Source organism: Cricetulus griseus (assembly GCF_003668045.3).
Source record: "Cricetulus griseus strain 17A/GY chromosome 1 unlocalized genomic scaffold, alternate assembly CriGri-PICRH-1.0 chr1_1, whole genome shotgun sequence".
NCBI classification, from domain to species: domain Eukaryota; kingdom Metazoa; phylum Chordata; class Mammalia; order Rodentia; family Cricetidae; genus Cricetulus; species Cricetulus griseus.
Window position 1 is genome coordinate 271,480,137 of NW_023276807.1, and position 26,779 is coordinate 271,506,915.

Consider the following 26,779-nt stretch of genomic DNA (forward strand, 5'->3'; position numbering starts at 1 on the left):
TTGTTGAGGAGACCCTGCCATGAGCAGCTGTTGCCATAGCACAGACATAGCAGCTTCCCAGAGATGGGACAGTTAGCTGAAGCTGGGATGCTTAGGTGGACCTGGGGGGGGGGGGGGGGAGCCAGCCGCCAGCACCACAAGCCAAAGCCACCTGGAAGTTCTTCTGTGGCCTTGCCAGGGAGGGCAGAAATGGACCAAACACTCATCAGGTCTGAGGTCTGCTGCTAAGACTTTTGTGTATTTTCAGTATCTCCCCGATAGGTCATGTTAGAGCAATGAGGTACTTACTCATTTCTACTGATGAAGACTAAAGGGGCTGTGATTTTTATTACTGGGTCACACCCTTCTTTCAACTCTTGTAATGTCTTCCTCATGGGGACAGATTTCCCACCTCTCTCTTTACCACGAGACATCCAAGCAGCCAACCCGAGGATCAACACAGCAGTTTCTGTGTCCCTGTCACTGAAAACTGGTTATTTCCCATCAATTTGAAACTTGACGGTAGGGCTTTATGGCCCCACAGCATCGCACCCTAAGCAGTACAGACTGTCATGCCCTGTGGACCTTGTTAAAGATTTACTCACTTTATGTTTCAAGGGCAGGGTGGCAATCCGTATCTGAAAACAGCTGATAAAGTAGCTTTTGTCACATGCTTCTTACTCAGAGATGGCACCATTCATAAGGGATGTGAGCGTTTGATCTCAGAGGCTAGCTAAGTCATTAGGTTCTCATAACCATCTCAAACTGTGAGTGACTCAGTCAAAAGCACAAACATGAGCTTCACGTCATCCCCACAGTGTGGGTTACTGGAAACTAGACTTCCAAATCCTTGACTGCTCTTGGCATTGCTGTGTTCCTTATTTAATTCCAAACAGAATAGTGAGCTCCAGAGAATGACCCGGCACCAGGGCCAGTGAGGCCAAGACTGTTTTCAAAGGAACCAGTCTCCCCAGGCATTTCATGGCGTGAAAAGGGAGTAGTCACTAAATGCTGTGGCATACACAACTTCCTTTCTCTCCCAGAATAATTAGAAAATTTCACTTACCTTGGTTAAACCTATTTTTTTTTTTTTTTTTTTGTTTTTTTCGAGACAGGGTTTCTCTGTGGCTTTGGAGGCTGTCCTGGAACTAGCTCTTGTAGACCAGGCTGTTCTCAAACTCACAGTGATCCGCCTGCCTCTGCCTCCCGAGTGCTGGGATTAAAGGCGTGCACCACTACCGCCTGGTGGTTAAACCTATTTTAACATTGCTCTTTTTAATAGATTTATTTATGTGTGTATCCTTGTGTATGTGTCTGAGTGTATATGCACATGAGTGCCAGTATCCATGGAGACCAGAAGAGGGCGTCATAACCCTTGGAGTCAGAATTACAGGTGGTTGTGAGCTGCCCAGTGTGAGTGCTGGGAACTGAACTAAGGTCCTGATGATTGAGCAGCCAGCACTCTTAATGGCTGAGTTGTCTCTCAAGCCCTATTTTAACATTTAAACTTCATGATGTACACTCAATATACTTTCTTCCTTTTTCACAAATTTAGCTTTTAGTTTTGAGAATAGACAATTTACAACAGCAGTTCTTAAATTTTTTTGTATTTAAGATTACCTTTTATAAAAGGTGGTGTTTGACTTTTTGTTTTGTTTTTTGAGACAGAGTCCCTTCTACATAGCCATGGCTGTCCTAGGACTCCCTATGAAGACCAGGATGGCTTTGAACACAGAGATCCTCTTGCCTTTGCTTCCCTACTACTGGGATTAAAGGCGTGTGCAACCATGCTTGGCATAAAAAAGATTTTATGTTTAACTGTGCGTGTGTGTGTGCGTGTGCATGTGTGTGTGTGTGTGTGTGTGTGTGTGTGCTCGCTTGTGTAAGTGAACATGCCTGGGGTCGTGAACATGCCTGGACTCCCTGGAGCTGGAGGTATAGGTGGTTATGAGCCACCTGACAGAACTTGGGTCCTGTGTGTGAGCAGAAACCACTCCCAACACCTGAGCCATCTCTCCAGTCCCTTCTGCATCTTACATTTTACTGAAGACCACAAAGAACTTTCCATTACTAGACCGGATCCTCCGACCTTCTACACTCAGTCTGTTCCATGTTTTAGTTGATGTGTATGAGGAATCCGCATCATACCGTACTCAGAGTGAGAGCCTCAGAAGCTTCCTTAGAGGGTCTACACTACACTTTTGGAACTGGGTCTGACAGGTTTTGTTCATGTCATGGGAGATGTTTGTTCATGGGCCCTTCTCTCCGGCATGAAAACCATCAAGAACTGTAAACTGTGTGCCACCACAGCAGGGCCCCCGAGTCAAGATAGTTCAATCGAGGCAGAGGGTATGCACTCCTCTCTGTCGATTTTATTCTCTCCAGATGGAGACCTGGATACCTCCGTCTTTTTCCTTAGAAGATGGCAGAACTAAAAAGATTTCCTTCAGTCCTTCACTCTACTCTGGGTTTGTGGGGCTGAGGGAGACACAGGCACATGAATGTGTTCTTGAAGCCGAGGTTCCCAGAGCAGAGATCGTAGTGAACAAAAGCAGAAAACTGGCATTTGCTCCTAGTTTTATATCAGAGATGTCTCTTTATACGTAAGTGGCCACATGGTCATCCTGTTTTGTGAGAAGTTTACAGAAAATGCTTGTTTTATAAGTCTACGTAGATAGACTAGGGGTCCCTGGGCCTTAGCACTTATGTGGACACAAGAACCAGGCCCAACATTGGGATGCTTTGGTCAGGAGCCTAGCAAGCCTGCTCTCTTGGGGCTTTGCCTGTGTGCTAGGGAGGAGGTGCCTAGAATCAGAGACACTAATTAAAATTAAAGGCAGATTGAGATAGTAATGAAACTCAAGATCCAGAGACACTGACAGAAACCCTGAGAAGCATAACCTAACGTGTGTTGGACCTCTCAAGCACTCCTTCCCTCGAGAAAGGAGGCCTGGCTCAGAAGGTAGAGTGGCAGCACTCTGGCTGGCCATCTTCCAGCTGTCTAGAGAGGCATCTTAGGCACAGAATGGGAGCAGTTGTGGGGAGAGAGGCTCTGAGCTGATGCACTCCCAGGGGCAGCAGGCTCTGAGTATCCTCAAACAGGACTTCTGAGAAACGTGGGCCTTAGATGATTTTCTTGCTGGAGGAACATCTCCAGGGATATTTAAATAGCATGGCTACAGTGTTACTGGTGATAAAACCTGGTGGGACCACACATCCTGTAGCATCGATTGTGGACATGTCGCGTGGCGTGTGATGTGCTCAGCCCACCTGAGTCACGGCACTCACCTCATTGAAATGCACGTCCTGCATCCCAACGTCTTCCATCATGGAAGCCTCTTCATCAATGTTTGGTGTGATGACCCGGAAGGCGGTGCACCCCTGTCTGAACATGCCTAGGCAGAGAGAAAGCAGGAGAGAGAGAGCTGTCAACATGAATGTGGTGGGAACTCTTCTTGGGCTCATCCTGCCCTGTGCATTTCTGTTGAAACCCGGATCCGACCATCTCTATTCAGTCTGTTTCACGTCTGAAGTAAACCACCGATGTGGAAGTCTCCCATGTCAGCCCAGCGTCCGCACTGGAGGCTGGGGACCAGCCTCACCTTGTCTCTCAAGTCTCCTCTTCAATTGTTTTAGCCACCTTAATTCAAATCAATTCAATCTTCTAAAAAAGCATAACTAGTCAAGCTAGGGCAGATTAATGAGGAAACGTTTGCTCAAAAGACCCATAGTCAGATACCAAGAAAAAGAAAGCAACCAAAGGCAGTGAAAGAGAAGTAAGTGGCCCCAAATCAACCGTTTCCTGCAAGCAGTTGGTCATCTCACACACTCAGGCTGGGGCCCTCCCGATGCCCTCCAGTAACACAGATAATTCAACAGTCACATCTGCAAGCTGAGGGGCTGCCTGGCGTGAAGAAGAGCCCTTTTTGTTTAGGAAGCCAAGGCTGTAGCTCCAGGGCCTCAGCATCTGATACTCTTACTGACAATGTCAGGGAGGCTAGTGTCTGGGGTAAGGGTCACAGCTCAGGTCGGACACTGGGACAGTTTTAAGCCAGTTCACCATCAGCTGTGTATAAGTGAGGAAGGACATGAAATGGTCCATCACCCTAGTTTCAGATGCTCCTTCATGATTTCAGGGAAAAGAAACACAGGATTTTGACAACAGGCTTTGAAAAAGTAGACCATCAAAAGCAAAGACAACTCCCACTACACATCTGTCCAGGTTTCCAGTCAATCCCCAGTTAGCCATTTCCACCATGGTCCCCGCATAGCCTTGCTTTGATCTGGCGATATGGAAAGCAAAGAATCCCCCAAAGGGAAGCTCTGATTTAGGAACTTGAGGACACATTAATATACTGAAAATAAAGATATAAAAATCAACCGCTGGTGTTTAGGCCAAGGGAACAACACACACGTTGATTGGACTGCTTCCCTTTGCTGCGCGTAGCAATGACTGCGGTGACACCGAGCCCAGCGATAGGAGGAGAGTGCAGAACTGAGACAGAAGCCAGCAGAGCCCTGGGTGGCATGGGACAGAGCAGGTGGGGACCCTTGGGGGCTGGGTGACCCTCAGGCTCACCTCCCAGGCTCTTCCTCTGGCAGGTGTTATGGCTGTAGGGGAGGACAGTTGACTCCCGTTGGAGGGCTAGGTCAGCTTCTAAACACGAGGAAAGGCATCACCCGACAAAATGACTGGACAGGACATACTACGTGAACATGGCCCCTTGAATTCCCTCTCTTTCTGACTCTGATGTATGGCAAAAGTAGACATTTCATGGCTTCAGCATCTGCCACTTTCTAACGCTTTCAGCCTGGGCCAGGCATTCATACTCTTCAGTACTGCCTGTGCAGATTAACAGCTTTCCCAGACCCTCAGTGTCCCAAAACGAGATGCCATCCTTGAGGGCTGCCTCAAGTAACTCCAGGAGGAACCATGAAGGAACCCATGGGAACCAGTACATAACACAACTTGCCCCCTGACCTCTGGTTAGCATAGTTGCCTTTACCAATGCTAAAGCCAACAGGGCTGCCTTTCAGAGAATCTGTCTAGTAACTTCCCTTTAGAACTGTCAACTTGATTGATACAGAGTTCTGGTGAGAATTAGCTTAAGGGAAAATAAAGCCACTTCAGCTCTATTTTAGCTGGTTGGGAACAGCCAGATGCAAAGCTCATTAGCTATTTTTCTTTTGCAGAACAGTCCGAGGCTAGGACAGCATGTTGTGTTCTCTTCTGAACACTGGCATTTTTTTCTTTTTTTCTTTGCCCATGAAGGTACTCAAATGCTATGACTAGGAATAGAGCAACCAGCACGCCTGTGTACATGCAATTCCTTGCCTCCAGATCCGCCCCCATGGCCCTGAGCAAGGCCCTAGCATCACTCCTTACCCTTCCGCGTGAGATACTCTGCCACCAAGGCTGTGACATGCACGTAGCACATGGCTGCCTGCAGTGGAAGACAAGACAAGTGGTTCAGAACAGTCACTTAGAAACTTGCATCTTTGGAAGGCACGCAATTTCGTTTGCTCTTAGGATACCAACTATTAATGGCTTTTTGGAAAGAAAGTGGAGCCCCTCACATAGGAACTGACAAGTGAGGCACATTTACAATTGCCGTATTTTAACGTGAAAGAGAAAAATCAGCATTTTGAGAATTATACCATTTGTCTCAAAGCAAAACAAGAAAACATTTAAAGAAAAAGTTTTCTTCCCAGACTGATGTTTCAGGTGCTGATAAGTTTTCCTTTCAACTCTATATTTAAACATTAATTTTATCTATGTACATGTGTGTGACTTTGTGCCAAATCGCACATCTACACGTGTTTGGGTGCCTGTAAGAGGGCCCTGGATCCCTGGGAGCTGGAGTGACAGGTTGCTGGCTGTGTGGTATTCAAGGTGGGTACTGGGAACCAAACTTGGATGCTCTGCAAGAACAGGCAGTGCCCTTAACTGCTGAGCCACCTCTCTAGCGAAGGCTGGTTTTTTGTTTTTTCAAAACACAATTCTGATCAGAATCTGGGCTGGGGTACAGCTCAGTAGTGGTGGTGGTGGTGGTGGTGGTGGTGGTGGTGGTGGTGTGTGGTGTGTGTGTGTGTGTGTGTGTGTGTGTGTGTGTGTGTGTGTCGCTGGCATGCCCTAGTTTCAAGTCCCCCTACCCCAAACTACAAAGATCAGTATTATAAATACCTTAAATGAGAGGACAACAGATAAATCCTTTCACTAAGTTGCCCAGTTATTATCAAAACTGAAGGTAAGTGTTTGAAGTGAGACTATGAGGTTCTAGCACGAGGCAGTCTTCATTAGTTGGGTGGCTGCCACCATGTGGCATCCTTAGGTAGGCTGCCTGTGTAGAGGGACCTCTGACCTGTGCCTGACCTGTGGAGGAGAGCTTCTGGGAGAGACACTCACCATGCTAACCAAGACAGGCAGGGTTCACACCTTCAATGGTACACCTGTTTCCACAGCACACAACTGGAGAACAGTCACAGAACAGGAGCAAGTGGCCGACACCAATTGTGGTGGCAGCAGGAAGCGACTGCATGACTGAACTGCCTTGGCCCCTTATTTACAGAGTGGACTGGATTATACAGTATCCTCCCAGATTTATGACCTCCCTGGGACCTTGTGGTGATTATTTTTAAATGTCAACTTGCCACAACCTAGAAATATGTGGGAAGAGAGCCTTACTGAGTTATCATCTAGATCAGATCGGGCTGTGGACATGTTGGCTGGGGAATGCCTCTCTTGAAGGAAGACCCACTCTGAGTGCCTGCAGTGCATGGACCTGAACGATTAACACCGGAGTAGGAGAGCTAAGCAGCAAGCAGGCAGGAAGCATGCCACATCAGTTTCTCTTTGTTCTTGACGGTAGCTGTGATGTGACCAGCTGCTCCAGTTCCTGCCTCGAATTCCCCTCAGTGATGGGCCGTGACCTGGAGATGTACTTTGCTCCCCTCCTAAGCTGTTTCTGGGTATTTTCTCACGGCAACAGAAACGAAACAGAACAGGCCACATAATGTGACACAATTTGGAAATAGGGCTGTTGTTATTAGTACTGCAACTGTGCCATAAGGGAGAAGAGATTCAGGGACATCGTCCCACAGCGGAGGATTCCACGTGACAACCGACGCAGAGGGGAGGGATTTGCCTGCAGGCCATGAACACCAGGCAATGCTGGCAACGTGAGAAGCTAGGAGAATGGCGGGGGCACATTTCCCCCTGGGATGCTCAGAGAGCAGACCCTACTAACAGCTAGATTAGTGACCTCTAGCCTCCCTGACTGTAAGGGAATAGATTTCTGTTTGTGCTACTTTGTTGCAGCGGTCTGAGTGAACACAGACCATAGCAGATCCTGGAAAGGATTCTTCCCGCTAATAAGAAACCTGGGCCACAAAAATCATGCAAAAGTCATAGAGAATGACAGAAAAACTACTATGGTAACTTTCTCGTCATGATTGCCAGTAGTTTAGGCCACATTTGAAGGGACCATGTACGCTCCAGCGTGTCACGCTGACGGACAGTGACCGACCTTTCAGATTTAGAATCTTAATCACTGAAGCAACCGTGGAGAAGTCAAGGCCACAGTGGATATCCTCACTTTGGTGACTCTGCTGCCATTTGAAGATGTGTCTGGTGCCCCCCGGCGCCCCAAGTAGCGGTCCCACGGGAATACAGAACCTGTGTGTAGTCACTAGTTTTCTTGAATTTAACGTTTTACATATGACCCCTCAAGGCACAAAGGGGCTAAAGAAAGTGGGGCAATGTCACAGAGTGAGGCGATGTGTGACCCTGGATCTGAAGTTTCTCTTTCACGCCTATTCCAGCCATGCTGTCTACATACTGAGATGTGTCCTCGCCGAACAGACAGGAATGTTCAGATACCTGCTGCGCATCCACAGCAGGAGAATGGGGTGCCCTCCACTATAGTAACAGCAGGAAAAGCTAACTCCACCATGAATCAGAACCACAGAGGAGTTTCGGTGCGGGGAAGCGTGCTTGAAGTAGCAAGCAACTACATAAATATGCCAGTGTCCTCTTGTAATCTGTTTCCAATGACCACAAAATGCCCAGACAACTGCAAAATCACCCCAAGCCTAGAACTCCTATTCTACCATGTGTTTAAGGCTTCTAATTCATGGCAGAATTTCCCTCAAAAGTAGCTCCAGAGAATGAACAGTCAGGCAGGCAGGCCCCCTCCCTACCTCTGAGAGATCCCCGTTTTTAACATGGATCCTCGCCATGCTGTCTAGCCACGTCTTCCTGAGCTCAGGGGTGCTGGCATAGGACTTGGCCAGGCTGTACTGGAGATCCACCAGCATCTCTGGGTCATTCTCATGCTCCTTCATCTGGGCTGTGGCCATCAGGACTGTGCGGATCCTCTTGGTCAAGTCTTTTACGTCAGAGGAGAAACTGGTGTGCTACAGAAGGGGAGAGAAGAAAGGACTTTCACCTACTTTCTCCCTGACACACATCCTACGATAAGGCAGTCTAGGGGGAGGCAGTCTGGGGGGAGGCAGTCTGGGGGGAGGCAGTATGGGGGAGGCTGTCTGGGGGGAGGTCTGGGGGAGTCAGTCTGGGGGGAGGCAGTCTGGGGGGAGGTCTGGGGGGAGGCAGTCTGGAGGAAGGCAGTCTTGGGGAGAGGCAGTCTGGGGGAGGCAGTCAGTCTGGGGGAGGCAGTCTGGGGAGGCAGTCTGGGGGCAGCAGTCTGGGGGGAGGCAGTCTGGGGAGAGCAGTCTGTCTGGGGGAGGCAGTCTGGGGGAGGCAGTCTGGGGGGCGGCTGTCTGGGGGGAGGCAGTCTGGGGGAGGCAGTCTGGGGGAGGCAGTCTGGGGGCAGTCTGGGGGAGCAGTCTGGGGGGAGGCAGTCGGGGGAAGGCAGTCTGGGGGGAGGCAGTCTGGGGAGGCAGTATGGGAGAGGCAGTCTGGGGGAGGCAGTCTGGGGAGTGAGGACAGACGTCACTCACCTTGATGAGTCGGTCACTGTTGGCACAGTTGTTAATGATAGACAGGGACTGTTGGAACCTGGTTCCCCCGATGCCAACCACATCTGCAATCAGCTGGCTGACAGAAATGATGACCTTGGGGCAGAAACACGAGCAAATCAATTTACCCTCGGATTCCGTCAGGATGTGGGCAAAGCCAATGTGAAGGTGAGATTTGTGGGGTGGGGAACACGCCGGTGTGGGGAGCAGTGGATGAGATCTCTTTTTTATTTTTTATTTTTTTGCCGCTTTTAAAAACCATTTACGACTGCTTTCCTAATGCATTTAGTTCGTAAATTAAAAGCGTGAAATCAGAAAGAGCACAGAAGACCGAGAAGCAGGTATGTCCACACCACTCGGAAGGCTTCTCAGCCACGCACTCTGCTGCAAGAGGGGAGACCCTATCCTCCCCTTAGTGTTTTGAGTTTATGTGGAAGGTTCTTTGCACTTTTAACAGAACATGCAGGCGATAACCATGCAATGGGCGGTCTGCCTTTTTGTGAAGTCTATGGATAGCATGGCCTTGACTTAGTAGATCAGACACGGAGGCCGCCCTTACTTCTTTCTCCTTCACAGCACAACCATGGAGGACGCCAATGGAATCCCCTCTTCCTCCAATCTCACCACCCCTCACCCAGAACACCATCTTCTCTGTCCTAGATGGGACAATGTTCTGTGTGGCCCCCCTAAGATCTGCTCTTAAAACTGATGCTTTGGAGGGCCTTCCAAATATGCAAAGACCGTCTTCTGCAACCTCTTCTCACCTGCATTCTGAGCATGAAGGGACTTCTCTAGTTTCACAGATGGGCAATTCCCATGGTGGGTCCATGATCCGGAACATGCCCTTCAACTTATACCCACCCCCATCCTTCAGGTCCTTGAGGAGCCGGCCCTGTTCCCCAGAATCCCTAACCAGATATTCTGCTTGGTGAGCCCAGGTTCCTCTGTGGGAACACCGGCCAACCACACCGTAAAGGCCTTGGGTCTGTCGGAACCCTCCCTGAATGCATACTACTTGAGGGCTGGGAGAGGATTTGCTGTTCTGCTCATGGTTGTGGTCATCAATTCTAGCACATTAGGTTTGTGGACAATGACCGCTACGTTAATCAAGGGACAAATGCAGACGGAAACGTGAACATAAAAAAATACATCTGTGGAAACAGTTCTTGCTGATATCTTAGCTGGTTCTCAGAGAGTTTGGGATGTTTTAACTGGACACACAGGAGAGGTTCTCATGAACAAAAGACAGGAAAACCCACTTTGGGGTTTTTGTGTTTTTAAGATATTTAATATTAAGTACCTTGAGCCAACAGATTATCGGTTAGTTCAATACTGATTCAGTATCTAGATATCAAGCTAATGATGAATCACAACCCGGGTCAGGATCTTAGAGTGTGGAATATGAAACAAACGCAACCAGTATATGTGACTTCCCAACTTCATTCACAGCCTCTGGTAGCACTTTAGAGGATGCATGTCTGTCCATGTGACCCTCAATTAACAGGATCCCATCAGGGACCCGTGCCCTGGTGGAGGTGATGCACACACCTGTAAGTGTGTCCGGACAAAGGACTTCTTTCCCGTGTAGTCAAAGTTGTTCCTCATCAGGAAATAGAGCAGCTGGGAAGCGTCCGTCCGGATAGAGCCGAGTTTGGAGTTACAGCATTTGAGCACCTCATAGCACAGAGAGGCACACATGTCTGCTCGCCCTTCGTAGAATGTTGAGGGAAACTAGAACAAAACACAGGGCAGACAGACCAGTGAGGTCAGTGATACTGGATGTCCTCAGCTCCAGGCAGAAGTCGAGAAACCTGTAATCATCGGTATAACCATGGCCTTGAAATAAAACTTACCTTATAAATTAATGACCTTAAGGCAGTAAAGACATTTTTTAAAGCCATTTCCGACTGGTGTTTTTGAAGAAAACACAGGTAGACATCAAAGACTTTCTTCATGAGGGGGTTATGTCCATGGTCAGCCAAGAGCTGGTTCTGAAAACACACGTTGACATTCACTGTTAGGGAGACATGTCATATGATAGATGGATAGTCTCAAAGACCATATCTTCCGAGTTCAGAGATAGACACATGCTGACATCAATCACTGTCAGAGACATATCTAACATCTCACAGACATGTCATACTCTCAAAGACTGTATCTTCTCAGCATAGAGATAAACAAATTCTGCTGTAAGTGCCCCAAGGAAAGTGCAGAATTGCTTCTGTAGGTCAAGCAAGTCCATCAGAGCACTGGCCACACGGGGTAGGCATTCTGCAAGACTGCAGCGGGTTTTGCAGGCTTGGTGCTGACTGTTTCCACAAACTTATTTGCAACCACATATCAGCACAACTGACTCTGGGGGTGACATTTGGGGGTATCTTAACTCTAACATAGGAGTTACGACTGTAGTTAACCATTGTAGGTTATCAGCCAACTGATGGGGGAAGCGCTTCTGTGTATGTGTGTGTCTTATTGGATGATAAATAAAGTACTGTTTGGCCAATGAGGCAGCAAGTTAGGCGGGACTAGGAGTCAAGGAGGAATCTGGGAAATGTAGTAAAGAAGTGGTGATCCAGGCAGGAAGTGACATAGCAGGAAGACTCACATATAAACAGGGGCAAGAAGGAAGGGGCCCCTTCTCTCTTCCTCCAGAGTCGCCATGTGATCCCGGGATGAGGACGCCAATGGAAGGCATCCTCTATAAGAGAAGTCTTATAAAATATCTAGATTCATGATAATTAAGACTGAGCTAACAGATGAGCAATCCTAGTCATTGGCCAAGCAGCATTTGTACCTAATATAAGTCTCTGTATATTATTTTTGGCCCTAACTCGACAGGCAGAACTTGGGTGGCTGGCGGAAAGCGCCCATGTAGCGGTAGGGCTCGGGTGGTTTTTGGTGGAAAGATTTATTGTAACAGCCAACTGATGGGTAGGGGACAATAACGAAGTAAGGACCATGAATCCTGTCTTCCCAAAGTGATGTCCTTCCGTAGCCTGGCTTCCTAGGCAGTCAGCTAAGCTCTAATCAGACAGTTTGGAGGGGCAGCATGCACTTGGTCTGGTCAGGCACCACACGGGTAAACTGAGTCTGGCAGTCTCATATGTGAGACAGCAACTCTAAAACTATTTTGTATTCCGACCATAACAAACTAAGGCCAGAAATCCCAGAACGGAGGAGGTGGGCACAAAACCCCACCCCCAGCCACAGAGCTATTGCCAGGAGAGGGAGAGACACCCATGATGCTCTATAAGCAGCCTTCCTGCCTGTGGCCCTGCTCTGCAGAGGTCCTTCCATCCAAGACTCCTGACTCGTCACATAGCAGGGTCCAGGCAGAGAGCAGAGAGACCTGTTGCCACCACTACTCTGGACTAAAGGCTTTGTGCTCAGCACAAACACAATGCGCTTGGCTGGACATATTCACCCTCAGAACCTTCACTGCCTAGACTTTTACACTAAAACGAGAGCTTCTGAATGACCATGTTAGGGCTTGGGCCAGAGAAGGGATATTTCTAGTACGTTCCAGGAGTGACAGCCACAGTAGGAGGGCTCCATGTGAGCATACATTGATCCTCCACATGCGTTCCCGTGTCTCAACTGAGTTCCTAGTAACACACTTAATGGGGGACATAGGTAGCTCGGCACCTAAGGAGAGGACACACTATAGTAAAGGGAAATGATATGGGGGGTCCATTATTTTTAGTGTTACTAATAAAGAAAAAACACTTCTTTTAAGATAGTCTCATGTAGCCCGGGCTGGCCTCAAACTCTACGTAGGCAAGGATGACTTTGAACTTGTGACAGGACTGCATGCATGAGCCACCACCCCTGGACGGGGAGCACCACCATACCTGGATGGGGAGTACCACCATACCTGGATTGGGACACCGGCAATCAAACCTAGCCTCATGCATTCTAGGCAAGCACTGTAACAACCGAGCTATGCCCTCAGCCCAAGAAGCATGCCTCATAGTAAGTAGAGAAAACAATAAAACAAAACAGAGTACTACTCTGGTTACAGCTCCCTAATACCCTTGTAATATTCATAGGTATTCACACCAACTCAATGTCTTTTTTTATACTACAAATGGAAGGGACCGTTAACTGGAAGTGCTAGGCTCCCAACAAGACAGAACATGGTACAATGGTGTGTGTGTGTGTGTGTGTGTGTGTGTGTGTGTGTGTGTGTGTAAAATATCACAATTGAACCTATCACATTGTATACTAACTTAAAATTTTCTTTAAACTGGGTTTGGTCGTGTGTTGCTCCCCCCCCCCACCAAATACAGAGGGGCTTGAAGAACTTGTACCACTGACTTAATTATTATTTGCTAAATTTAAAAGCAAGACCAAAATTCTTTCATTTCTTTCTCATGACATGCTTTTGCCATTTAATTTAGCAATAAACAAATAATCTGAAAAAAGATGAGTTTACGCTTAACTTGCCTCTCGCTTTAAATATCTAATTTAAGACATTTGGCTTTGCTTAAAGATACTCAGAGCAGAAATGCCTGACTATGCTCCCACATTTACCATATGGAGGGCTTAGGATTAAATACTTTCTTCTAGCTCAGACTGCTGCCTCCAGGACAGCTTCTGTCATTTCCAAGCATGTAGCACATGTGGGCCGGTTAAGTTTTGTTAAAAGTAAGAATGGGAGTGGCAGTCACTCAGTACAGGAAAGTTTCATTAAGGGAACCTGGAGATTAGCAGTCTCCTTATAGAGGCAAAAACAGCTGAAGTAAAAACATACACCAGGCATGTGTGTTGCTTGAGATTGGTAAACTGAATGGAGTGATCAGATAAAAATGCTGACCTTGAACAGTGCGTGTTTAATACAAACCTTAAAAGCTAGTGTGAACAGAGAGAGGGTGTCCAGGGTGGTGAGGCAAACCTCTGTGGCAATGTTGGCTTCCAGAAGGGACTGGTGGAGGACGTCCGCCTCAGAGTGGCCATAGCCTGTGAGAATCAACACAGTGTTACTGTCTGGGGGTTCAGGCAACAGGGCTGGCTGGATACAACAGTGACAGTCAACTTTTGATTATTTACGGAAGGTTCCCTTTTCAGGGCCCGGCTCCCCCTTTGCCTTTGTAGGAAGGTGACATTAATTATGTTTCCATTCAATAATGCATCTTTAACTCTGGAGGCTCTGTGACAGAAGCAGCTATTTACAGTGTGCTTGCTTAGTGCCAGCTGAGTCTGGGAATGCCACATTAGTGTCCCGTCACTCTGCAGCCCCGAGAAGGATGCACCTTGTCAAATACCTTTTGCAGACAAGGAAAGAGGCACAGGTGAGCTACAGGGCTTGGCTGAGGTCATCAGGTAGTGAGACAATTGTGCCAGCGAGCCCACCAAGACCAGCTTCATGACTGAGCTGCCACAATGTCCCGGGCACCGTATGGTGAAAAGAACCTCAGATGGGGCTGATGGCTGGTCACTCCACCTGGCACCAAAACTCATTATCTGGCATTAGGCAAGTTAGCCGACCTCTTTACATTTCAGCATCCCATCTGTAGGGGTACGGTACCCACACTTCCAAGGGCTGTAATGAGGGTGTTAGTGTTGCGAGGTTCACAGAAATGAACCCAGGACAAAGCGAGCCACATAAAGCATTAAGTCAGTGGCACCGAGGCCTTCATTTAGCTGGAATCATGAGTGATAATCAAGAGTTGACTGTACTGTAAATAGTCTTCTACTTGCTTTAATAAAAAGCATAAAAGCCAATGTATTGGAAAGAAATGCCTATGGAAAGGAAAGGACCAGAAAGGCCTGTCATGTAAATTTAGCTTCATCATACACAATTTAAACATAAACTACCATCTTCAACAGTGGCTGCAAAATCAGTTTAGCAATGATATGACTGCAGTTTGACATACAGTTTGAGATATTAAACTATGAAATGGGATGCATTAGCAGAAACATGTGGAGAGGATGTAAAGATGTTACCTCGGTGTCTAGTTTATACAGAAAGATGGCAACACAACAGGACACGATGTAATGACTTTCTTCAAGGAGTGATCAAGAAAGCAGCATCTACTAACTGGTCTTTTCTTTGTTTTTATTACTCCAGAAAGGAAGATATTAATTCAGAGATCAGAAAAATAAAGTACAGAAAACCTAGAGAATTTCTTTGAGATTCTTAATGGGACCCTCCCCCACCCAGAACCTATACTCCCAATTCCTTTTTGGGTCACTTCATCAAAGGACTGATATAGTTGAATAGGAGGAAAAGAGAATAGCAGGACCTTGTTCTGACTGAAGGAAATATGAGAATTACAGGTCTACAAATGCTAGAGAGGAGCTTTTAAAGCCACGGAGGTGGGCTTTGAGCCTGCCATGCAAACACTATCAGGTGTATTCATTCAACTCTACTTTTTAACAGGTAGTTCTGACATTTTATGTCTGTGGTTCTCTGTCTCCTTCCTCGTGAGGCTATAGAACATGTTCAACACCATGTTAATTGCAATCCTGTTTTTGTTTGTCCATTAAAAAAAAGATTTATTTATTTACTATGCGTAGTGTTCTCCTGCATGTATGCCTGAAGGCTATAAGAGGGCACCAGATCTCACTACGATGGTTGTAAACTACCATGAGGTTGCTGGGAATTGAACTCGGCCAGTGCTCTTAACCTCTGAGCCATCTCTCCAGCTATTGTTTGTCTGTTTTTGAACAAGCAGTTGTCTAGAGAAAAAAAATATGGGTATTTGGGGGTAAGTAATGCACTGCCTAGGCATTCCTTTGGGGGAGGGGTGGGATAAGATACAGAGACAATGAAAGGAGGATACTGTGAAAGAGATAAAAACCATGGAAAGAGGAGACAAAACCGGGAACATAACACCTGTGATCAGGCCAGGCAAAAACATTCCCACAGGCCTTAGCAACCTCTAGGGAAGCTGCTGTTCACTTCCAGGGAGTTGTGGTCTGGGCTAAGAGTCTGAAAAGAATGTGGTTTCATGGTGATTTTATTTCTTTCTCTTTATATAATTGGCCCCTTTCCTTCTATAAAGCATTCAGGCTAAGTGCATGCTGGGAGCCATTATAAATGAGATGGTGGCCCACTGAGCCATCCCTTTAACATGACCTACTCCTGGCCCAATGCCTGGAAACAGAGAGTCATGTATTGTTGTTTTAAAAACAGAACCAATGTGCCAGGCTACTAAGAGACAGAATTACGTATACATGTACAGAAATATGGCAATGACATGAGAGCCATGACACCATCTACCAATCTCTCGGGACCAGCATGAATGGGGAGAAGATGGGTATTATTTGAGAACACTATAGTGATACACAGGTATGAAAATGTCATAATGAAACCCATTTATTCTGTACATCAATGAAAAAATTAAAAGTCACAAAAATCAAACAACTCCCCTCCACTCCTAAAAGGAATTAAGTCAGATTTGTGGAGAATGAGTCTATTGGTGTTATATGGAAATCTGACCTCTCACCACATGGTCTCGAATTCTTAAACTAGTGTCCATCCTTTTAAAACCCCTAATACCAAATGGCAGCTTAGACTGTCCTCAGTCACAGACGCCTGAGACAGAACAACTCAGGAAGATGCTATCAACAGTCACACAGGAAACACAGGAAAATGAAACAGTAAATCCAAGAGTGGTCTTCAGAGACCAAGATTTCTTAACTGAAGGCTGAGCGACTAGTGCAGCTCACACAAGCTCTCCAGGATCTCAGGTCTTGTGAGGTGTCTCAGTGGCCTGGGGCCTACCAAACATGCCGGGCTGGCTAGTCAGGAAGTCTCAGGGAGTCACCTGTCCTCAGGATTACAAGTGTGTCGCCACCCCGCCGCCGCCGCCACCACCACCACCACCACAGCTGGCTGTTTCTGTTTTACTGTGGGATCTGGGGATCAAACTCAGGTCCCCATTGTTATCAGTGAGCACTTCACTAGGCTATGTCCCAGCCCAAGGGTCAGCCGTGAGTGTGTTGTAAATACTACCCCTTCCACTAGGGGGCAGTAGTGCTTTGCAGCTCGATATAGATTCCCTCCACACCTGCACAGCCTGCAGGAGCAACAGGACTCTGCCACAGGGGGATGACATCTTTGGGTGGCACGTGGCGGGCTGGTTTGGGAGTCCTTGGCATTTATAGCTCAAATTTATAAATTTTTAGACCACTGTCAAGCCTGTGATGAGACTTGCTTTTAATTTTAAGGTTGGGTGTGGCGTGAGCACACATGTGTTCATCTACTGTGCTCTACTTCATTAAGACAATTTAAAACTGTGTTTCTTTGCTTGCATATAGCATGGGTGTGCATGTGTGGAGGAGAAGAGGGCCATTGCAGAAGTAAGTTCTGTGGGCCCTGGAGATCACTCAAGTGGTCAGAGTTAGCGAGCGGCAAGTGCTTTTAGTGGCGGAGCCTTCTCACCGGCCCATCTCCAACTTATTTCTTCAGGCAGGGCCTCTTACTGAACTTGGAGCTTGCTGTCTTGGCAAGAATGGCTGTCGAGTGAGCCCTTAGGATCCAACCTGTCTCCATACACCTGGGGCTGGGGTACTGACACACCAGCTTTTATATGGATATTAGAAATCTCAACTCGAGTCTTCACGTTTACACAGCAAGCACTTGGCCCGTCACAGTGCTATTGCCCCAGCCCCGAGACTTGTTTTAAAACCTCAAAGTAGTTTGAACACTCTAGGGCCAAAGACGAGCACACCTCCATGCCATCTGTTAGGTTTAAATTTAATTAATCCTACTGGAGTTGGCAAATCCGTCTTGCCCGATAGCTCAACTAGCCATGCTGGCTTCATCTGTAACCTCACCTCTTCCCAGAGACCCTGCACGGAGTGTTTAGGGCAGGAGTCCCCCCAGCCACATCTACCTTCTGATGGTCAGGACATGTGAGAAATGGGCCAGACCCTCAGTCTGTGGGCCCTGGAGATCAAACTCAAGTGGTCAGGTTTAGCAGCTTGGCCTTTGGTGGCGGAGCCATCTCACCCGCCCATCTCCAGTTTTCCATTTCCAGGGTCGTCTCTCCTCTATGGAACCAAAGTCAGCCTTTTGACTCCCCGCCCCTTCTGGATCACAATTCAAATCCAGAAAAACAGTAAGTTTGGGGCATGAAACAACCACAGAATGACAAGGAACCTTTCCTGCCCAAAGGGTTCCTCAAGTGTGGACCTAGCACCTTAGATATGTTAACTAATTGCATATGGTTTTATAAGGTGATGATGTATTTTATGTAACGAAATATAAATGTGATCAACAGTCATGTATGCCCCTCCCCCTCATTTAATTGCCAAGAAGGCTTTCCTCACAGATGAGCAAGGGCATAGAATACAGAATAACATTCTATAGCAAAAATAGTATAATTGTCTAGCCCCCCCTCCTCTGCATTAGAAACATGCTCATATCTGTGGCCATGATCCACGAGGCACAGGAATCATGGCACTGGTTTTGTCTTGTCGGAGGAATACTGCAGAATACAAGGCGAGCTGAACCTGAGTATACAGCCTCAAACTGTGAAGGCCCCTGAAGCATGCGGGACACATGTTCGTGCCCCTTCTAAGGACATCAAGACTGCCAACCTCAAGCGGGAATTGCCCTTCGCTCTGAACTCTGAGCCAGCTCAGTTGCAATGAACAGTATTACTGACAGATGACTTGTTAAGACACGACGTTTCCAGAAATGCTAGTGTCCCACAGGCAGCACACACAGTGGATTTTTCCCACAGCTTCTCTCTGGGGAGTTAGGGAAGCGCTTGCACAGGCAGCCAGGTCTAAAGAAGACTGGCTGTCATGGGCCTCTTCTGCCCCCTGCTGGCTAAGATGATGTCTGACAAAAAGGGAAGAAATGACTTCACTTTTGCTTCTGCTTCTGGCAGGCCTACTTATGGGCTCTGCTTCATACTGGCTGGATTAATGGAGGGTTCTGGATTTAATACTACATAAGGTTGCGGTTGTTTTTCTTTTTTTTGCAAAAGGACATGCATGGCTCCAAGCTTCCCCAGAATACCAAGGTAGAGCTGAGCAGGTACACATGCATACATGTATGTCACATACTTTGTACACATCCTACAGTAGACGTTCACTCTCCTTGCCTGTTTTTGGCCAAGTTCCATGTGGAGCTGAAACAGGTGGTGGTGGGTAAGTCTAATGCCACCTAATCAGAACTAAAGCTGGCGGGGAAGACGGAGTCCCGGAAGACACGGTGATTCAGCAAAAGGAAAACCAACTCAAGAAGAGGAGAAGGCCAAAGGAATCAGAGAACACTGCTTCCCGGAAAAGCAGGAGAGACGTGTGACTGAGGACAGTGTGCCACTGAAAACTGACGGGAAGGCAGGATGCCAGTTTCTCCGTGGGCTGCAGGGAGAGAAACCAGCTGCGCTGACATGCTGATTTTGCAGTAGCCCAGCCCTGTGTCTGTCCTGCAACTCAAGGTCCTGCGGCTGCATCCATCTGCAGGGAGAGGAGGCTTCCTCGCTGGGCTGTCACCACTGCTCATCTGACAATGACTATCTCTAGAGATGGGGCCTTCATTTGCTTATGTAAAAATCCTCCCATGTTTCTGGCATTTCTCTCAGCACACAGTAAATTACTGTTACATAAATAATCTGGAAAAGTGAAACCCAACAGTCCAGTGTGTCACAGGGGACTGCACTTCTAGGGAAAAACAGGACATGGACAGTGAAAAACAACAAAATTCCTGGCTTTCTTTGCTTCAACCTCTTGTTCACCGAGCCCAAGAGACAAAGGGTTGAAAATGCAAGTACTAAGCCTCAAATGTATGGTAAATGTGGACCCTACTCCTAAGTGTAAGAGCACAGAGACAGAACTGGAGGCTCTCAGTGCAGTGGGTGGCAGACTAGTCAAAGTGAAGCCTGGAACCCTGGGGTGAGACTGTTCCCATTAGGCTTAACTTTGTTGGTAGAAGTGTGGGAAGCTGTTGTACTGGTTTGTTGCTTTGCTTTGTGTGCTTTTTAAAAAAAGTATGTATGTGTGTGGCTGTTTTGTCTGCATGTATGTCTGTATACCATATGCTAGGCCAGAAGTCTTTGGGACTGGAGTTACAGATGGTTTGACCCGCCATGTGGGTGCTGGGAATCGAACTCAGGTCGTTTGGAGGAACAGACAGTGCCCTCAACCACTGAGCCATATGGCTAGTCCAAACTTTGTGTGTGTGTTTTGTTTTGTTTTGTTTTGTTTTTTGACACAGTGTCTCACCATGTAACCTTGGCTGGCCTCAAGTTTGATATATAAAGTAGGCTAGCCTTGAGCTCACAGAGAGCCATTCACCAGCCTCTGCCTTCTGAGTGCTGGTATTTAAGCGTGCACCACCATGCCTGAGAAATGCTCTGTTTTGATTCCTCACTTCATGTTGCCTTTCTTGGGACTACTTCCAATACAAGGTGGTGGGGATACTGTCTTTGTGCTGAGCCTGCATGAAGAAAAAGCTACAGCAACCACAGCGGATGGAATTACTGTGATCAGGGATATTAATAGCCATGTATTAAAGACAGTGCTAGGAATGAGAACACGTGGTTTTTCTAGAACAGGAACTGGCTACATCACGCTTGGAGAGAAGGAACGGCCTTCAGAAAACAGTAGGAACAGAAGTGGGCATGCTAATTGTTCATGGGCTGCATGGCTGGTACCTTTTAGGCTTTCTGCTTTGAGAAACCCTTCCTCAGGTAGACTGAAGCACTGGGATGTCTAGAAACTGCACATAAAGCTGCTTGGGTGACTGATAAAAGTAAAGTCTAAAAGATGGTCCCCCTTCCCCACCACTCGCAGACTCTCTACTGGGAGGTTAGGAAAGGCCACGGTTAGGAAGGCAGAATGCATGGAAAGGTCTCGGTTGCAAGTGAAGCAGTCTGGAAAGCAGACCCCAACCTGATTAAATCTTACCATTGTCTACAGAAATCCCAAGCACACTTGATATCTTTCTCACACTGAAAACACAGAAAAAGTCACTTTGTTACTGGGTGCTTTTCCACACCCTCGCAAATTGATTCATGGGTTTAACATTTCATTCGCAGGTGGCATGTCAGGATGTGGGCGCTCGACCAACTACACGCACCGAGTGGGAGACGCCAATGGACCTGACCTAGATGCGACAGGAGGAAGGGCGGAAAAAAATCAACACAACAAATGCAGGCACTGAATTTAAAATATGGGGCGATGTCTGGCCCCCCGAATCTGCTGAGTTCTGTCTGGAGTTAGGGCCAAGTGTCTAAGCCCTTCCAGACGGGTGCAGTAGTTGGCTGGGCTCCACATTCTGTCACCCCCCACTGCTCAGGACTCTCCTCCAAGGAAGGGAACCTCTTCTCCTAATCGTTCTGCTCTGGAAGAAAAATCAAGTTGGTGATGTGTTTCGGTGTGGCCGGGGCTGTCCCCTCTGAGACGGTACAGAGGTGGCTGGCTGTTACGATGGTATGGCGTGGGACTTACTGTGGTTAAAAGTGACAGAGTTATCCAGGCTGCCCAGCTGCTGTAATCTGGCATGCATCACTCCTGTTCTGTTACGGGAAACAGGCAATGTCTGAGACTTTCGATCATGACCTATGGCTCCCAACCCCTCCTGGTTCCTGTAACACGAGTGAAATGGAATAGAAGCAAACGTTAGATGAGTTACAACAAGCGAGACGGGAGCATTAGTAAAGCTGGGAGGACATGGCACAGGGGCAGCTGGGCTACAAGAAGCCAAGTGGCCGGGGACACAGACAGCCGGCAGCTCCAACACAGAGTGCAGCAAAGCCACCAGACTTCTTTGAGGGAGTGAAATCAAGCCAAGACATTGAGTCTCTGTCATCCCGAGACAGCACCAGTGAGGTGCGAGTTTTCAAACAAGGAGCTTTGCTCCGGTGCGGAGCTAACAGTCAGCAGCTGACAGCTGAGGAGACGACACTGCAAACCCTTCTGAACTACGTGGCGTGAGCAAAACTTAACACACCCAAAGAAGCAGAGGACACATGCAATGGCAGGGTTAAATGAGTCAGTTGAACACCTGTATTCTTACCCAAGCAGGAGGAAGTGCCACACACTTGGTTAAACTCGTCAAGCAGCCGAGTAGAGAAAACAGACAAGTGTCTGGGTTAGCGGTCAGACAGCTCACTTCCTTACTGTGTACCATCACCAGAGTAGACAGAACCACACCAGTACCTGTCCCCTCCCGGAGCCAACTGTGCCCCTTACTGTGTTACTGTGTGTAACATGGGTATCACAGGGTCATGCATGGACTACTGCAACAGCATGCTGGGCATCGATTCCCAGGACAAGGAGAAGGGCACAGTGTTCACACAACCACACCTTGTGGACGGCAAACACCGACAGCGTTCATGTCATGGTTCAAGATCCTGGTCACATGCAGCGGAGACCATGACAATGTTTGTGTAAAGCAGGGCGTGTCTTTCCACAGTGCAAGGAACAAAGTCAACTCGGCTCTGCTCCTTACATCACAGTTCTTAAGCGGCCCATCTTCTATGCAAAATCCATATTCTATGCAAATATATACAGGGGCTTACAAAGTGACAAATTTTCCTCCAAAAGCTAAATTTATACCCACTACGGGGAGGGAAAAGAAAGAACCACTTCACAGAGTACTCTGAAATGTTCTGTCGGGGAGGAACCTGCAGCTTCCCACATTCACCAGTGTAAGCTCAGGGATTTTATCCTACTTGGCAGAACACCCTTCACATGCCTTACTGTGATGTAACCGGCAGAAATTGCCAAGAAGGAGTGACACAGTTGCCAAGCACAAAGCTTTCTGGTGGTGGTTAGCAGATATACTGCTTGCCCATCTTCACAGGGCGGCAGCGCAGGACGGGGAAGGCAAGCCATGCCGACTGGCACAAAGGCACCCTGTATATACTTGCATTTCATACTCAAAAACAAACAAAATTGTGGTGGTGATTAAAGACAGAGGTTAGGACTGGAAAACTTTTAAAACTACCGTGTTTCAATAGATCACACTAAATTTCTTTCCTTTTAAAAGAGGATACAAGCTTTCAGTTCTTAACATAAAACATAATCCCAAAGAGTTCCCAGAGGGGGCAGTACTGGTATAAAAAGCCAACCACACTGAAACTTAGTGTCTATTAACGTCTGGTCTGTTTCACTGCTATAAACCACAAGAAAAACAAATCTCAATTAAAAGTAGACTTGGCAGACTTTCTTAAAACAAATGTAGTTTACTTATAATCAAACTGTTAAATAAATAATAGAAGACGATGACGTTCTGAACGACCCCATCCCCGACACAGAAAGACACACAACAGAACACAGCGTGTCAACAGGGCAGGGCTAGGACCTGGTAATGACAAGATGTGCTGGGAGGAAATGCCCCCTAGAAGGGCTGTCTGGCCACACACCCGCACTCCTCAGACGGGAGAGAAATGTAAGCAGGACAGGTCAGTGGAGAGACAAGAGATCCAACAGAGTTCTAGTGAGATAGGACACAGGACACTTGCAAAGAACAAAGGAAAGGCTCCATTTTCAAGGCCAGTGAAAATCCACACAAATTTGACATAGGGTTTAAAAAACATCCTCTTAATTATGAAAAAAAATGGTTAGGTAAGAATGTAGCATCTTCTTAATTGGGAGCAGGGACAATTTTTAAGACAGACAGGACAAGAACTCATTGGGGAAGGAGAGAACATGTCACGGAAGCAGAAGAAGAGAAGGAGATGGAAGCTGGAAGCGTGTTAGACTCTGGACGGAAGTTGTTAGCCACAGCATACTAAAGACAATCCTCCTGGGAAGGGAATGGAACAAAACAAGACAGAAGGGATATAGGGATGCCGACAGAGACGACTGGACCATTCGGAGGTAGCAACCTAAGGTCGTTGGCTGCTTACCTGAACCCCACCTGCCAATCACCACAGATGAGCATTCTCACACAGACTCACAGAACATGACACTACATTTCATAGGTTGCCCCACAGTACCTGGCTATGTAGCGCTTTCCCATGTACTGGAACTGGTGTAAGCAGACTCTGCAGACAGATGGTAATCATTAGAGAATGTGCAGTTAAAATTGTGGTCAGCCCACTGTTTTTGTTTAAGTCTATTAACAATAACAAAAAAAATGTATTGAAGACCTGCTAGCCCTTAGCTGTTGGCTTTCAGGAATTTCCTATAAGGTCCTCCACCCAAAGAAAAGCATTAGCATATCAGAAGGCACACATACACGTGCCAGCCACCAGAACTGCGGGCATGGATGGAGTAGAACCAGATAAAGGTATTCATTCACCCCTTTGGGTCTGGCGGAGACCTGCCGTGTCGCCATGAGTCTATACCAGGAGCTCTCTCTTTTGGCTCAAGCAATGGAACTGTCCCTAACAGGCATCAAGTACAACAGAGCCGCAAACCCAGCCTTTAAAATCCATGCATTTTAACAATCGGTAGCTAATGTAATGGGTTCTCCGGGGAAATGACAATTTCCCCACTAAAGTCAGCCATGGGATCGGTCATGGGATGGAACCACTCCTGTCAGCAGGTCAGGTCCCCTGGCTCTCCCTCACAGTTCCAGTACGCACAAGGCTCAGAATAAGGTTTCCACGTGACTTTCTTCGAAAATATTTTGCAACTAACAAACACAAAGCGGCTTACGTCGACACGTATTCAATTATAGTCAACAACATAACTCAAGAATTTTCTTTCTTTTACCACAGAGTTATCCAGGCTGCTGTGTTTGATGGGGGGGGGGGCGGTGCTGTCTGGGATGCTATTACAGGTTGATAACTCTAAGTGTAAAATTTTCAAAAACAGCCCAAATTCTGAATTTGAAAACTTATCTACCCTCAGCAGTTTTAGATAAAGTGCTACGAATGGATCTGTGTTTCTAAAAATAAAGAGCGTGAATGAAATCAGAAACTTATGCTGAAGAGACAAAACAGGTTCTAGATTTAACATAAAAAACAGCAGCCACCAATGCAGCAAAAATATTTTGTGCAGTTTTATCAAAGTGGCTTAAGCATGGAGGTTTCTCATCAACCACAAGCAATTATTTACATGTCTTAAGGCTGGTCACTGTTGACTGACTCACAAAGGACTGTGTGCCATGCCCTACATTGCTGCCTGAGGACAGTGTCCGTCCCTCACACCTCCTAGATGAAGAGAGGACAGATAAGAACAAAACCACTCACTCAGATATTGTAAAGAAATCCATCAGTTCGGTGGTGGAAGCCTTGTTCCAGTATGTAAACAGCGCATCTAAAATAAGCATTTGTTTGGTTAGAATCACAACATACATTATATGTGTTAAGGATAATCACTTATGATATTGGGAATAGACCCCAGCGTGTAGTTCTAATTTTATATTTGACCAAAGGCAAGACCACACTGGTGGGCTCTCCCAGACAATAGACATAGCAGGCTCATTTCACTCCAAGAACACTTGAACTCCTGGACTTTACTAACACATCACCCTGTGCTATATTATAGTACAAACCCACTCATTTAACTTGCACATAATGCAGCCTTAAGTGGACAAAAATCTGAAGAATACAAGAGGCCATAACAGTCCACAGTCTGCCTTTCTATTTCCTTCTACAGAGTCCTTCCCTCCTCTTCATGGGAGTTGCTGGAAATGAAAACATCTGCTGTTTTGCTTTTAAAGTTCTTTTAGATTTATTTTTAATTATGTGTACTATGTGTGTCTATGTTGCGTGTGTGCACATGACCGCAGGTGCCTTTGGAGGCCAGAGGGCGTCTCATCCCCCGAGCTGAGTTGCAGGTTGTTGTGAGCTGTCCAGTGGGGGTGCTGGGAACTGAACTCAGACCTCTGCAAGAGCAGCAGCTGCTCCTAACAGCTGAGCCATCTCTCCAGCCCCTGCCTTTGAGTTTTAAAAGAGTAATATCGATCGGCCCTGCTAAGACGCTTCCGAGATGCCCAGTATCCTTCAAGGGCGACTGTGAGGGAATTGGCCATTTCTACCGATGGATATTACGGATATTACGGTTGTTTTTCTTTCTGAGCTTATTACAAGGATGCTTTTCAGAACACCCTGTCACATGGGCTTTCACATCCAGCTACATCTCAAGGAGAAATGCTTGAAACTGACACAGGATATTCAACGCCAAACACATTTAGAGCTCTGTGGGAACCCTCTCGACTGGGTACCTACCATACAGGGAGGGCGCTCTCACTTGATATGTGAGTGTAAACATTCAGCTCTCTTAATATGTGAATGTAAAAACAGATAAAAAGATTTCCCTCCAGAAAAATGGCTCAGTTGAGATGAGCTGAGACCAACGGCTGAAGGTCTGTATTCTACATTCATCGGGGCAGGGATGGGGAGGGAAGACATGGAGCATACAGCAAGGAGCCGGGCCAGGTTGTGGCAGCCGCTGTCCCAATTTCACAGGAATGCTGTCATCCAGTCCTCCCTCTGATGCCACACGGACGACTTGAGTTTACATTTATGGATGTACCTCAGAGGTTCGGGGAAGCTAAGTACTTCTCCCACTGTCCTACCGAGATAATCATGACTGAATGTAAGACTTCATCCACACATGTGGTGGTCACATTCCGGGCCAGGTTTGACTCATCTGACTAACGGGAAGGGCACTGGCTTCTACCTGGCTGGTTCTGAGCTCAGACAACCTGCTGAGTTGAGGCTGAGGAAGGTGAGCTTCACAGTGGCCCAGCAGGCATCTGTGGCCACCACCCACCAGGGGGAACAGTCAGTGGCCAGCAATATTCTTGGTAGTCCTGGCTCTGGATTCAGGCTACTCAGGAGGAGGGGGCTTGAAGAAGCATGGTGCACCTGGGCTCCTTAAAGTGGGAGAGGAAAAGATGAGAAGCTACTGCGCAGTACGCCTGACTTTGTCATCTGGAGAACTATCTTCTGGGGGGCGTTTC

At 47.2% G+C, this 26,779-nt stretch overlaps 1 protein-coding gene across 15 annotated transcripts in view; it reads right to left on the reverse strand.

Annotated features, from left to right (window-relative positions):
- The window catches only part of Dock9 (dedicator of cytokinesis 9), a 253,751-nt gene that overhangs the window by 23,757 nt on the left and 203,215 nt on the right, over nt 1–26,779 (reverse strand). For 4 of the 15 annotated variants that reach the window (XM_027389660.2, XM_027389659.2, XM_027389661.2 and 1 more), the window contains exons 36-46: nt 25,062–25,128; nt 23,862–23,909; nt 21,367–21,503; nt 13,799–13,914; nt 10,809–10,946; nt 10,504–10,686; nt 8,938–9,051; nt 8,179–8,394; nt 5,366–5,423; nt 4,559–4,636; nt 3,268–3,374 (exon numbers count right to left, since the gene is read on the reverse strand). In XM_027389660.2, the coding sequence (XP_027245461.1) occupies nt 3,268–3,374; nt 4,559–4,636; nt 5,366–5,423; nt 8,179–8,394; nt 8,938–9,051; nt 10,504–10,686; nt 10,809–10,946; nt 13,799–13,914; nt 21,367–21,503; nt 23,862–23,909; nt 25,062–25,128 (1,262 nt within the window). Of the gene's footprint in view, nt 1–3,267; nt 3,375–4,558; nt 4,637–5,365; nt 5,424–8,178; nt 8,395–8,937; nt 9,052–10,503; nt 10,687–10,808; nt 10,947–13,798; nt 13,915–20,823; nt 20,868–21,366; nt 21,504–23,861; nt 23,910–25,061; nt 25,129–26,779 lie in introns of those variants that run through there. The other 11 variants (XM_027389666.2, XM_027389663.2, XM_027389667.2 and 8 more) reach the window with 6 other exon arrangements.